The sequence below is a fragment of the Oncorhynchus nerka genome, linkage group LG4, assembly GCF_034236695.1.
Source record: "Oncorhynchus nerka isolate Pitt River linkage group LG4, Oner_Uvic_2.0, whole genome shotgun sequence".
Taxonomy (NCBI): Eukaryota; Metazoa; Chordata; class Actinopteri; order Salmoniformes; family Salmonidae; genus Oncorhynchus; species Oncorhynchus nerka.
Window position 1 is genome coordinate 4,860,275 of NC_088399.1, and position 12,691 is coordinate 4,872,965.

Sequence of the window (12,691 nt, forward strand, 5' to 3'; positions counted from 1 at the left end):
GTGTATATTACAGCAGTATACAGTATTACTATAGTATTGTATAGTAAAGTGTGTATATTACAGCAGTATACAGTATTACTATAGTATTGCATAGTAAAGTGTGTGTATTACAGCAGTATACAGTATTACTATAGTATTGTATAGTAAAGTGTGTGTATTACAGCAGTATACAGTATTACTATAGTATTGTATAGTAAAGTGTGTATATTACAGCAGTATACAGTATTACTATAGTATTGTATAGTAAAGTGTGTATATTACAGCAGTATATAGCATCGAGTATCGTTTCAGTATCAGCATTGTTTTGGTATACAGTATTTTGTTACTAAACCCGGTATCAGCATCCAAGTCAAAATGATGGTATCGTGACAACCATGACACAATATCTGGGCTAGAATCCCAATTAGGCCCGACTATTGTGTTGGTTAGGAATGACCCTTCTGGCCTGGTTAAACCACACTGGTCAATGTGTTCACCATGGTTTCACTTCACAGTAGAGCGTTCAGTTTGGGGTAACCAGGGTAACCAGGGTACCTCTAATCAGCCAAGGACCAAGTTCTTATTCTCAGGCACCGTAAACACAACTAAACTAAAACCCTCAATCATTGGCAGGGTTTATAATGAGTCTCAGACAACGTAAACACAACTAAACTAAAACCCTCAAATCATTGGCAGGGTTTATAATGAGTCTCAGACAACGTAAACACAACTAAACTAAAACCCTCAACCATTGGCAGGGTTTATAATGAGTCTCAGACAACGTAAACACAACTAAACTAAAACCCTCAAATCATTGGCAGGGTTTATAATGAGTCTCAGACAACGTAAACACAACTAAACTAAAACCCTCAATCATTGGCAGGGTTTATAATGAGTCTCAGACAACGTAAACACAACTAAACTAAAACCCTCAATCATTGGCAGGGTTTATAATGAGTCTCAGACAACGTAAACACAACTAAACTAAAACCCTCAAATCATTGGCAGGGTTTATAATGAGTCTCAGACAACGTAAACACAACTAAACTAAAACCCTCAATCATTGGCAGGGTTTATAATGAGTCTCAGACAACGTAAACACAACTAAACTAAAACCCTCAATCATTGGCAGGGTTTATAATGAGTGCTTCTTTCACCAGGGCGGATATCCAACGCTGCCATGCATACGACCCTTATCACAAACACTGGACGGTTGCCATGGTACAGTCCATCTACTCCAGTCCCATATCTGTCCTCTGGACTGTGATTACTGTATTCGTCCCAAATGGCACCCCATTCCCTACATAGTGCACTACTTTTGACCAGTCCTATGGTTCTTCCTATTCCCTATATAGTGCACTACTTTTGACCAGAGTCCTATGGGTCTTCCTATTCCCTATATAGTGCACTACTTTTGACCAGAGTCCTATGGGGAGAGGTGAGGAGAGGTGAGGAGAGATGAAGAGGGGTGAGGAGTGGAGAGGTGAAGAGAGGTGAGGAGGGGTGAGGAGAGGTGAGGAGAGATGAAGAGGGGTGAGGAGAGGTGAAGAGAGGTGAGGAGAGGTGAAGAGGGGTGGAGAGGGGTGGAGAGGGGTGGAGAGGGGTGAGGAGAGGTGAAGAGGGGTGAGGAGAGGTGAAGAGGGGTGAGGAGAGGTGAAGAGGGGGTGAGGAGAGGTGAAGAGGGGGTGAGGAGAGGTGAAGAGGGGTGAGGAGAGGAGAAGAGGGGTGAGGAGAGGTGAAGAGGGGTGAGGAGAGGTGAAGAGGGGAGGAGGAGAGGTGAAGAGGGGTGAGGAGAGGAGAAGAGGGGTGAGGAGAGGTGAAGAGGGGTGAGGAGAGGTGAAGAGGGGTGAGGAGAGGTGAAGAGAGGAGGGGTGAAGAGAGGAGAGGTGAAGAGGGGTGAGGAGAGGTGAAGAGGGGTGAGGAGAGGTGAGGAGAGGTGAAGAGGGGTGAGGAGAGGAGAAGAGGGGTGAGGAGAGGTGAAGAGGGGTGAGGAGAGGTGAAGAGGGGTGAGGAGAGGTGAAGAGGGGTGAGGAGAGGTGAAGAGGGGTGAGGAGAGGAGAAGAGGGGTGAGGAGAGGTGAAGAGGGGTGAGGAGAGGAGAAGAGGGGTGAGGAGGGGTGAAGAGAGGTGAAGAGGGGTGAGGAGAGGTGAAGAGGGGTGAAGAGAGGTGAGGAGAGGTGAGGAGAGGTGAAGAGGGGTGAGGAGAGGTGAAGAGAGGTGAAGAGGGGTGAGGAGAGGTGAAGAGAGGTGAGGAGAGGTGAGGAGAGGTGAAGAGGGGTGAGGAGAGGTGAGGAGAGAGAAGAAGAGGGTGAAGAGGGGTGAAGAGGGGTGAGGAGAGGTGAAGAGGGGTGAAGAGAGAGGTGAGGAGAGGTGAGGAGAGGTGAAGAGAGGTGAGGAGAGGTGAGGAGAGGTGAAGAGGGGTGAGGAGAGGTGAAGAGGGGGTGAGGAGAGGTGAAGAGGGGTGAGGAGAGGAGAAGAGGGGTGAGGAGAGGTGAAGAGGGGTGAGGAGAGGTGAAGAGGGGTGAGGAGAGGTGAGGAGAGGTGAAGAGGGGTGAGGAGAGGAGAAGAGGGGTGAGGAGAGAAGAAGAGGGGTGAGGAGAGGTGAAGAGGGGTGAGGAGAGGTGAAGAGGGGTGAAGAGAGGTGAAGAGGGGTGAAGAGGGGTGAGGAGGGGTGAGGAGAGATGAAGAGGGGTGAGGAGAGGTGAAGAGGGGTGAGGAGAGGTGAAGAGGGGTGAGGAGAGGTGAAGAGGGGTGAAGAGAGGTGAAGAGGGGTGAAGAGAGGTGAAGAGGGTGAGGAGAGGTGAAGAGGGGTGAAGAGGGGTGAGGAGAGGAGAAGAGGGGTGAAGAGGGGTGAGGAGAGGTGAAGAGAGGTGAAGAGGGGTGAGGAGAGGTGAAGAGGGGTGAGGAGAGGTGAAGAGAGGTGAAGAGAGGTGAAGAGGGGTGAGGAGAGGTGAAGAGGGGTGAGGAGAGGTGAAGAGGGGTGAGGAGAGGTGAAGAGGGGTGAGGAGAGGTGAAGAGGGGTGAGGAGAGGTGAAGAGGGTGAAGAGGGGTGAGGAGAGGTGAAGAGGGGTGAAGAGGGGTGAAGAGGGGTGAAAAGGGGTGAAAAGGGTGAAGAGAGGTGAAGAGGGGTGAAGAGAGGTGAAGAGGGGTGAAGAGGGGTGAAGAGGGGTGAGGAGAGGTGAAGAGGGGTGAGGAGAGGTGAAGAGAGGTGAAGAGGGGTGAGGAGAGGTGAAGAGGGGTGAGGAGAGGTGAAGAGGGGTGAGGAGAGGTGAAGAGGGGTGAGGAGAGGTGAAGAGGGGTGAAGAGGGGTGAGGAGAGGTGAAGAGGGGTGAGGAGAGGTGAAGAGGGGTGAAGAGGGGTGAAGAGGGGTGAAGAGAGGTGAAGAGAGGTGAAGAGGGGTGAGGAGAGGTGAAGAGGGGTGAGGAGAGGTGAAGAGGGGTGAAGAGGGGTGAAGAGGGGTGAGGAGAGGTGAAGAGGGGTGAGGAGAGGTGAAGAGGGGTGAGGAGAGGTGAAGAGGGGTGAAGAGAGGTGAAGAGGGGTGAGGAGAGGTGAAGAGGGGTGAGGAGAGGTGAAGAGGGGTGAAGAGGGGTGAAGAGGGGTGAAGAGGGGTGAAGAGAGGTGAAGAGAGGTGAAGAGGGGTGAGGAGAGGTGAAGAGGGGTGAAGAGGGGTGAAGAGGGGTGAGGAGAGGTGAAGAGGGGTGAGGAGAGGTGAAGAGGGGTGAAGAGGGGTGAGGAGAGGTGAAGAGGGGTGAAGAGGGGTGAGGAGAGGTGAAGAGAGGTGAAGAGGGGTGAGGAGAGGTGAAGAGAGGTGAAGAGGGGTGAGGAGAGGTGAAGAGGGGTGAAGAGAGGTGAAGAGGGGTGAAGAGGGGTGAGGAGAGGTGAAGAGGGGTGAGGAGAGGTGAAGAGGGGTGAAGAGAGGTGAAGAGGGGTGAAGAGGGGTGAAGAGGGGTGAAGAGGGGTGAAGAGGGGTGAGGAGAGGTGAAGAGGGGTGAGGAGAGGTGAAGAGGGGTGAAGAGAGGTGAAGAGGGGTGAGGAGAGGTGAAGAGGGGTGAGGAGAGGAGAAGAGGGGTGAGGAGAGGTGAAGAGGGGTGAGGAGAGGTGAGGAGAGGTGAAGAGGGGTGAAGAGGGGTGAAGAGGGGTGAGGAGAGGTGAAGAGGGGTGAGGAGAGGTGAAGAGGGGTGAGGAGAGGAGAAAGAGGGGTGAGGAGAGGTGAAGAGGGGTGAGGAGAGAGGTGAAGAGGGGTGAGGAGAGGAGAAGAGGGGTGAGGAGAGGTGAAGAGGGGTGAGGAGAGGAGAAGAGGGGGTGAGGAGAGGTGAAGAGGGTGAGGAGAGGTGAAGAGAGGAGAAGAGGGGTGAGGAGAGGAGAAGAGGGGTGAGGAGAGGTGAAGAGGGGTGAGGAGAGGTGAAGAGGGGTGAAGAGGGGTGAGGAGAGGTGAAGAGGGGTGAAGAGGGGTGAGGAGAGGTGAAGAGGGGTGAGGAGAGGTGAAGAGGGGTGAGGAGAGGTGAAGAGGGGTGAGGAGAGGTGAAGAGAGATGAAGAGGGGTGAGGAGGGGTGAAGAGGGGTGAGGAGAGGTGAAGAGAGATGAAGAGGGGTGAGGAGGGGTGAGGAGAGGTGAGGAGAGGTGAGGAGAGGTGAAGAGGGGTGAGGAGAGGTGAAGAGGGGTGAGGAGAGGTGGAGAGGTGAAGAGGGGTGAGGAGAGGTGAAGAGGGGTGAGGAGAGGTGAAGAGGGGTGAGGAGAGGTGAAGAGGGTGAAGAGAGGTGAAGAGGGGTGAGGAGAGGTGAAGAGGGGTGAGGAGAGGTGAAGAGGGGTGAGGAGAGGTGAAGAGGGGGTGAGGAGAGGTGAAGAGGGGTGAGGAGAAGTGAAGAGGGGTGAGGAGAGGTGAAGAGAGGTGAAGAGGGGTGAAGAGGGGTGAGGAGAGGTGAAGAGGGGTGAGGAGGGGTGAAGAGGGGTGAGGAGGGGTGAAGAGGGGTGAGGAGAGGTGAAGAGGGGGTGAGGAGGGGTGAGGAGAGGTGAAGACGGGTGAGGAGAGGTGAAGACGGGTGAGGAGAGGTGAAGAGGGGTGAGGAGAGGAGAAGAGGGGTGAGGAGAGGTGAAGAGCGGTGAGGAGAGGTGAGGAGAGGTGAAGAGAGGAGAAGAGGGGTGAGGAGAGGAGAAGAGGGGTGAGGAGAGGTGAAGAGGGGTGAGGAGAGGTGAAGAGGGGTGAAGAGAGGTGAAGAGGGGGTGAGGAAAGGTGAAGAGGGGTGAGGAGAGGTGAAGAGGGGGTGAAGAGGGGTGAGGAGAGGTGAAGAGGGGTGAGGAGAGGTGAAGAGGGGGTGAGGAGAGGTGAAGAGGGGTGAGGAGAGGTGAAGAGGGGGGTGAGGAGAGGTGAAGAGAGATGAAGAGGGGTGAGGAGGGGTGAGGAGAGGTGAAGAGGGGGTGAGGAGAGGTGAAGAGAGATGAAGAGGGGTGAGGAGGGGTGAGGAGAGATGAAGAGGGGTGAGGAGAGATGAAGAGGGGTGAGGAGGGGTGAGGAGAGGTGAGGAGAGGTGAGGAGAGGAGAGGTGAAGAAGGGTGAGGAGAGGTGAAGAGGGGTGAAGAGGGGTGAGGAGAGGTGAAGAGGGGTGAGGAGAGGTGAAGAGGGGTGAGGAGAGGTGAAGAGGGGTGAAGAGGGGTGAGGAGAAGTGAAGAGGGGTGAGGAGAGGTGAAGAGAGGTGAAGAGGGGTGAAGAGGGGTGAGGAGAGGTGAAGAGGGGTGAGGAGAGGTGAAGAGGGGTGAGGAGAGGTGAAGAGGGGTGAGGAGGGGTGAAGAGGGGTGAGGAGGGGTGAGGAGAGGTGAAGACGGGTGAGGAGAGGTGAAGAGGGGTGAGGAGAGGTGAAGAGGGGTGAGGAGAGGTGAAGAGGGGTGAGGAGAGGTGAAGAGGGTGAGGAGAGGAGAAGAGGGGTGAGGAGAGGTGAAGAGGGGTGAGGAGAGGTGAAGAGGGGTGAGGAGAGGTGAAGAGAGATGAAGAGGGGTGAGGAGGGGTGAGGAGAGATGAAGAGGGGTGAGGAGAGATGAAGAGGGGTGAGGAGGGGTGAAGAGGGGTGAGGAGGGGGTGAGGAGAGGTGAGGAGAGGTGAAGAGGGGTGAGGAGGGGTGAGGAGAGGTGAAGAGGGGTGAGGAGAGGTGAAGAGGGGTGAGGAGAGGTGAAGAGGGGTGAAGAGGGAGAGGAGAGGTGAAGAGGGGTGAGGAGAGGTGAGGAGAGGAGAGGTGAAGAGGGGTGAAGAGAGGTGAAGAGGGGTGAGGAGGGGTGAGGAGAGGTGAAGAGGGGGAGAGGTGAGGAGAGGAGAGGTGAAGAGGGGTGAAGAGGGGTGAAGAGAGGTGAGGAGGGGTGAGGAGAGGTGAAGAGGGGTGAAGAGGGGTGAAGAGGGGTGAAGAGGGGTGAGGAGGGGTGAAGAGGGGTGAGGAGAGGTGAAGAGGGGTGAGGAGAGGTGAGGAGAGGTGAAGAGGGGTGAGGAGAGGTGAAGAGGGGTGAAGAGGGGTGAGGAGAGGTGAAGAGAGGTGAAGAGGGGTGAGGAGAGGTGAAGAGGGGTGAGGAGAGGTGAGGAGAGGTGAAGAGGGGTGAGGAGAGGTGAAGAGGGGTGAAGAGAGGTGAGGAGAGGTGAAGAGGGGTGAGGAGGGGTGAGGAGAGGTGAAGAGGGGTGAGGAGAGGTGAAGAGGGGTGAGGAGAGGTGAAGAGGGGGTGAGGAGAGGTGAAGAGGGGTGAAGAGGGGTGAGGAGGGGTGAGGAGGGGTGAGGAGAGGTGAAGAGGGGTGAGGAGGGGTGAAGAGGGGTGAAGAGAGGTGAAGAGGGGTGAGGAGGGGTGAGGAGAGGTGAAGAGGGGTGAGGAGAGGTGAAGAGGGGTGAGGAGAGGTGAAGAGGGGTGAGGAGGGGTGAAGAGGGGTGAGGAGAGGTGAAGAGGGGTGAGGAGAGGTGAAGAGGGTGAGGAGAGGTGAAGAGGGGTGAGGAGAGGTGAAGAGGGGTGAGGAGAGGTGAAGAGGGGTGAGGAGAGGTGAAGAGGGGTGAGGAGAGGTGAAGAGGGGTGAGGAGAGGTGAAGAGAGGTGAGGAGAGGTGAAGAGGGTGAGGAGAGGTGAAGAGGGGTGAGGAGAGGTGAAGAGGGGTGAGGAGAGGTGAAGAGAGGTGAAGAGAGGTGAGGAGAGGTGAGGAGGGGTGAGGAGGGGTGAAGAGGGGTGAAGAGGCGTGAAGAGGCGTGAAGAGGGGAGAAGAGGGTGAGGAGAGGTGAAGAGGGGTGAGGAGAGGTGAAGAGGGGTGAGGAGAGGTGAAGAGGGGTGAGGAGAGGTGAAGAGGGGTGAGGAGAGGTGAAGAGGGGTGAGGAGAGGTGAAGAGGGGTGAGGAGAGGTGAAGAGGGGTGAAGAGGGGTGAAGAGGGGTGAGGAGGGGTGAGGAGAGGTGAAGAGGGGGTGAGGAGGGGTGAGGAGAGGAGAGGAGGGGTGAAGACGGGTGAGGAGAGGTGAGGAGAGATGAAGAGAGGTGAAGAGGGGTGAGGAGAGGTGAAGAGGGGTGAGGAGAGGTGAAGAGGGGTGAGGAGAGGTGAAGAGAGGTGAAGAGGGGGAGGAGAGGTGAAGAGGGGTGAAGAGGGGTGAGGAGAGGTGAAGAGAGGTGAAGAGGGGTGAGGAGAGGTGAAGAGGGGTGAGGAGAGGTGAAGAGGGGTGAAGAGAGGAGAAGAGGGGTGAAGAGAGGAGAAGAGGGGTGAGGAGAGGTGAAGAGGGGTGAGGAGAGGTGAAGAGGGGTGAAGAGGGGTGAAGAGGGGTGAGGAGAGGTGAAGAGGGGTGAGGAGAGGTGAAGAGGGGTGAGGAGAGGTGAAGAGGGGTGAGGAGAGGTGAAGAGGGGTGAGGAGAGGTGAAGAGGGGTGAAGAGGGGTGAGGAGAGGTGAAGAGGGGTGAGGAGAGGTGAAGAGAGGTGAGGAGAGGTGAAGAGGGGTGAGGAGAGGAGAAGAGGGGTGAGGAGAGGAGAAGAGGGGTGAGGAGAGGAGAAGAGGGGTGAGGAGAGGTGAAGAGGGGTGAGGAGAGATGAAGAGGGGTGAGGAGAGGTGAAGAGGGGTGAGGAGAGGTGAAGAGGGGTGAGGAGAGGAGAAGAGGGGTGAGGAGAGGAGAGGAGAAGAGGGTGAGGAGAGGTGAAGAGGGGTGAGGAGAGGTGAAGAGGGGGTGAAGAGAGGAGAAGAGGGGTGAAGAGAGAAGAGGGGTGAAGAGGGGTGAGGAGAGGTGAGGAGAGATGAAGAGAGGTGAAGAGGGGTGAGGAGAGGTGAAGAGGGGTGAGGAGAGGTGAAGAGGGGTGAAGAGGGGTGAGGAGAGGTGAAGAGGGGTGAGGAGAGGTGAAGAGGGGTGAGGAGAGGTGAAGAGGGGTGAGGAGAGGTGAAGAGGGGTGAAGACGGGTGAGGAGAGGTGAAGAGGGGGATGAGCGAGAAGGGAGAGACGAGAACATTGTGTTGCTCCAGCCTCTAAGTTGGTCTATTTGATGACAGAATAACAACAGAATTCTAACAGCATCAAAGCTTTATGGTTGAAAGGGTTGGGGCAGATACTGTGTTTTCCCATCCAGGTTGTATTTTCCAGATCTGAAGTCCTTCAGCATCACGTGTCCTCCATCCACATTCCAGATCTGAGGTCCTTCAGCATCACGTGTCCTCCAGAGGGTAACAGACAGCTTCTCCACAGACACATTGACTCTCCATGAAGCTGAGAGACAGCGAGCATGCGAGAGGACCCTACCCACCTTAGTGACCACTCTGTAGGTGATGTAGGTCTCCATGGTGGAGACGTGTTTCTTCGGGTCGTCGACGGTGACGAAGAGGTCACGTGTTTCTCCATCCAGGTCGTCATCCAGCTGCAGCCGGTTCAGGAGGGAGGACGAGGAGGAGGGACTAGATGTCTCTACCGGCGTCCCATTGGGCAGAATTTGGTCCTAGAAGCAGGAAACATGAAGACCATAGAAACAACTTAAGTAGTTGGATGTGTCCTAAATACCACCCAACATAGTGCACGACTTCTAACCAGAGAATACCACCCAACATAGTGCACTACTTCTAACCAGAGAATACCACCCAACATACACTACACTACAGACATGACTGGTACTCTACAGCTAATAACAGATCACATGACTGGTACTCTACAGCTAATAACAGATCACATGACTGGTACTCTACATCTAATAACAGATCACATGACTGGTACTCTACAGCTAATAACAGATCACATGACTGGTACTCTACATGTAATCTAATAACAGATCACATGACTGGTACTCTACATGTAATCTAATAACAGATCACATGACTGGTACTCTACATGTAATCTAATAACAGATCACATGACTGGTACTCTACATGTAATAACAGATCACATGACTGGTACTCTACAGCTAATAACAGATCACATGACTGGTACTCTACAGCTAATAACAGATCACATGACTGGTACTCTACATGTAATCTAATAACAGATCACATGACTGGTACTCTACAGCTAATAACAGATCACATGACTGGTACTCTACAGCTAATAACAGATCACATGACTGGTACTCTACAGCTAATAACAGATCACATGACTGGTACTCTACATGTAATCTAATAACAGATCACATGACTGGTACTCTACATGTAATCTAATAACAGATCACATGACTGGTACTCTACAGCTAATAACAGATCACATGACTGGTCCTCTACATGTAATCTAATAACAGATCACATGACTGGTACTCTACAGCTAATAACAGATCACATGACTGGTACTCTACAGCTAATAACAGATCACATGACTGGTCCTCTACATGTAATCTAATAACAGATCACATGACTGGTACTCTACAGCTAATAACAGATCACATGACTGGTACTCTACAGCTAATAACAGATCACATGACTGGTACTCTACATGTAATAACAGATCACATGACTGGTACTCTACAGCTAATAACAGATCACATGACTGGTACTCTACAGCTAATAACAGATCACATGACTGGTACTCTACATCTAATAACAGATCACATGACTGGTCCTGTACATGTAATAACAGATCACATGACTGGTACTCTACAGCTAATAACAGATCACATGACTGGTCCTCTACAGCTAATAACAGATCACATGACTGGTCCTCTACATGTAATCTAATAACATATCACATGACTGGTCCTCTACAGCTAATAACAGATCACATGACTGGTACTCTACAGCTAATAACAGATCACATGACTGGTCCTCTACATGTAATCTAATAACATATCACATGACTGGTCCTCTACATCTAATAACAGATCACATGACTGGTCCTCTACATGTAATCTAATAACATATCACATGACTGGTCCTCTACAGCTAATAACAGATCACATGACTGGTACTCTACAGCTAATAACAGATCACATGACTGGTCCTCTACATGTAATCTAATAACAGATCACATGACTGGTACTCTACAGCTAATAACAGATCACATGACTGGTACTCTACATCTAATAACAGATCACATGACTGGTACTCTACATGTAATAACAGATCACATGACTGGTACTCTACATCTAATAACAGATCACATGACTGGTACTCTACAGCTAATAACAGATCACATGACTGGTCCTCTACATGTAATCTAATAACAGATCACATGACTGGTCCTCTACAGCTAATAACAGATCACATGACTGGTACTCTACAGCTAATAACAGATCACATGACTGGTCCTCTACAGCTAATAACAGATCACATGACTGGTACTCTACATGTAATAACAGATCACATGACTGGTACTCTACATGTAATCTAATAACAGATCACATGACTGTACTGTGTTGTTAGGTATTACAACTGTATCAGGACATCAAACCAACATTGTAATAGTGGTGGGGAGGAGAGAGAGTTTTGTAATATAAGGCCCTAAAAGACAACCTCATTTAAAAGGAGCTGCTACTGCTGCTGGTGGAAAACACTGACCAAACTTTCCTGGTAGCCTGCCCAGCCAGCTGTGTGAGTTGGGCTTGTGTCATGAAGTGCTCTTTCCTAAACAGACAATAACAGTGTTAGCCGAAGTTAAACACTGATGTTAAAAAACTAACAAATGATACCCAGGAAAAATATAAGAACCCCCCAGGAGGTACACTGCCATGTCAGTAGAACATTTCAAACAGCTGCTAGTCAGGCCTAGCAGGACAAAGTCTTTCAACTCTCTAGTCCCCATCTAGCATCTAGGAGTCCCCATCTAGCATCTAGGAGTCCCCATCTAGGAGTCCCCATCTAGCATCTAGGGGTCCCCATCTAGGGGTCCCCATCTAGGAGTCCCCATCTAGGAGTCCCCATCTAGGAGTCCCCATCTAGGAGTCCCCATCTAGGAGTCCCCATCTAGCATCTAGGGGTCCCCATCTAGGGGTCCCCATCTAGGAGTCCCCATCTAGGAGTCCCCATCTAGGAGTCCCCATCTAGGGGTCCCCAGCTAGGGGTCCCCAGCTAGGAGTCCCCATCTAGGAGTCCCCATCTAGGAGTCCCCATCTAGGATTCCCCATCTAGGGGTCCCCAGCTAGGGGTCCCCATCTAGGGGTCCCCATCTAGGAGTCCCCATCTAGCATCTAGGCGTGCCTATCTAGGGGTCCCCATCTAGGAGTCCCCATCTAGCATCTAGGGGACCCCATCTAGGGGTCCCCATCTAGGGGTCCCCATCTAGGAGTCCCCATCTAGCATCTAGGGGACCCCATCTAGGGGTCCCCATCTAGGAGTCCCCATCTAGGAGTCCCCATCTAGCATCTAGGGGACCCCATCTAGGGGTCCCCATCTAGGGGTCCCCATCTAGGGGTCCCCATATAGGGGTCCCCATCTAGGAGTCCCCATCTAGGAGTCCCCATCTAGGAGTCCCCATCTAGGAGTCCCCATCTAGGAGTCCCCAGCTAGGGGTCCCCATCTAGGGGTCCCCATCTAGCATCTAGGGGTGCCCATCTAGGGGTCCCCATCTAGGAGTCCCCATCTAGCATCTAGGGGTGCCCATCTAGGAGTCCCCATCTAGGAGTCCCCATCTAGGAGTCCCCATCTAGGAGTCCCCTCAGGTTCAGTGGTTAAAACGTCAATGGCTCCATGTTAAATCACAGGACATTTGTCACACATTCTCGTCTCCAGGTAACTGCCTAAATAAAGGAAACACCAACATAAAGTGTGTTAATAGGGCGTTGTGCCGCCCCGAGACGCCAGAACAGCATCAATGTACCGTGGCATAGATTTGACCAGTGTCTGGAACGCTATCGGAAGGATATGCCACCAGAACCCTGTCGGAGACTGAGATTGTGTCATCTATGGATCTGTTGAAATTTCTGGGACGTCAGAAATGGTGGTCGTGCATCTTGTAGTATGAACAGGGCTACAACATGATTGGGCAGGGACTGCTGCCAATAGCCAATGAGTACTCAGCATTTGAGAGCAAAACAATGATGGCTTAGAGGAAAGAAACAACATGCACCGTTTGAACCGAGGTGATGGAGACAGACTGGTGGAGCTGTAGAAAGAACGAGGTGATGGAGACAGACTGGAGGAGCTGTAGAGAGAACGAGGTGATGGAGACAGACAGACTGGTGGAGCTGTAGAGAGAACGAGGTGATGGAGACAGACTAGTGGAGCTGTAGAGAGAACGAGGTGATGGAGACAGACAGACTGGTGGAGCTGTAGAGAGAACGAGGTGATGGAGACAGACTGGAGGAGCTGTAGAGAGAAC

At 52.5% G+C, this 12,691-nt stretch overlaps 1 protein-coding gene across 1 annotated transcript in view; it reads right to left on the bottom strand.

Moving 5' to 3' along the window:
• LOC115126331 (sorting nexin-30-like) overlaps positions 1 to 12,691 on the bottom strand; it is a 66,377-nt gene that overhangs the window by 38,622 nt on the left and 15,064 nt on the right. Inside the window, exon 2 of the mRNA XM_065017156.1 lies at positions 8,706 to 8,894. Within this exon, the coding sequence (XP_064873228.1) occupies positions 8,706 to 8,894 (189 nt within the window). The remainder of the gene's footprint in view (positions 1 to 8,705; positions 8,895 to 12,691) is intronic.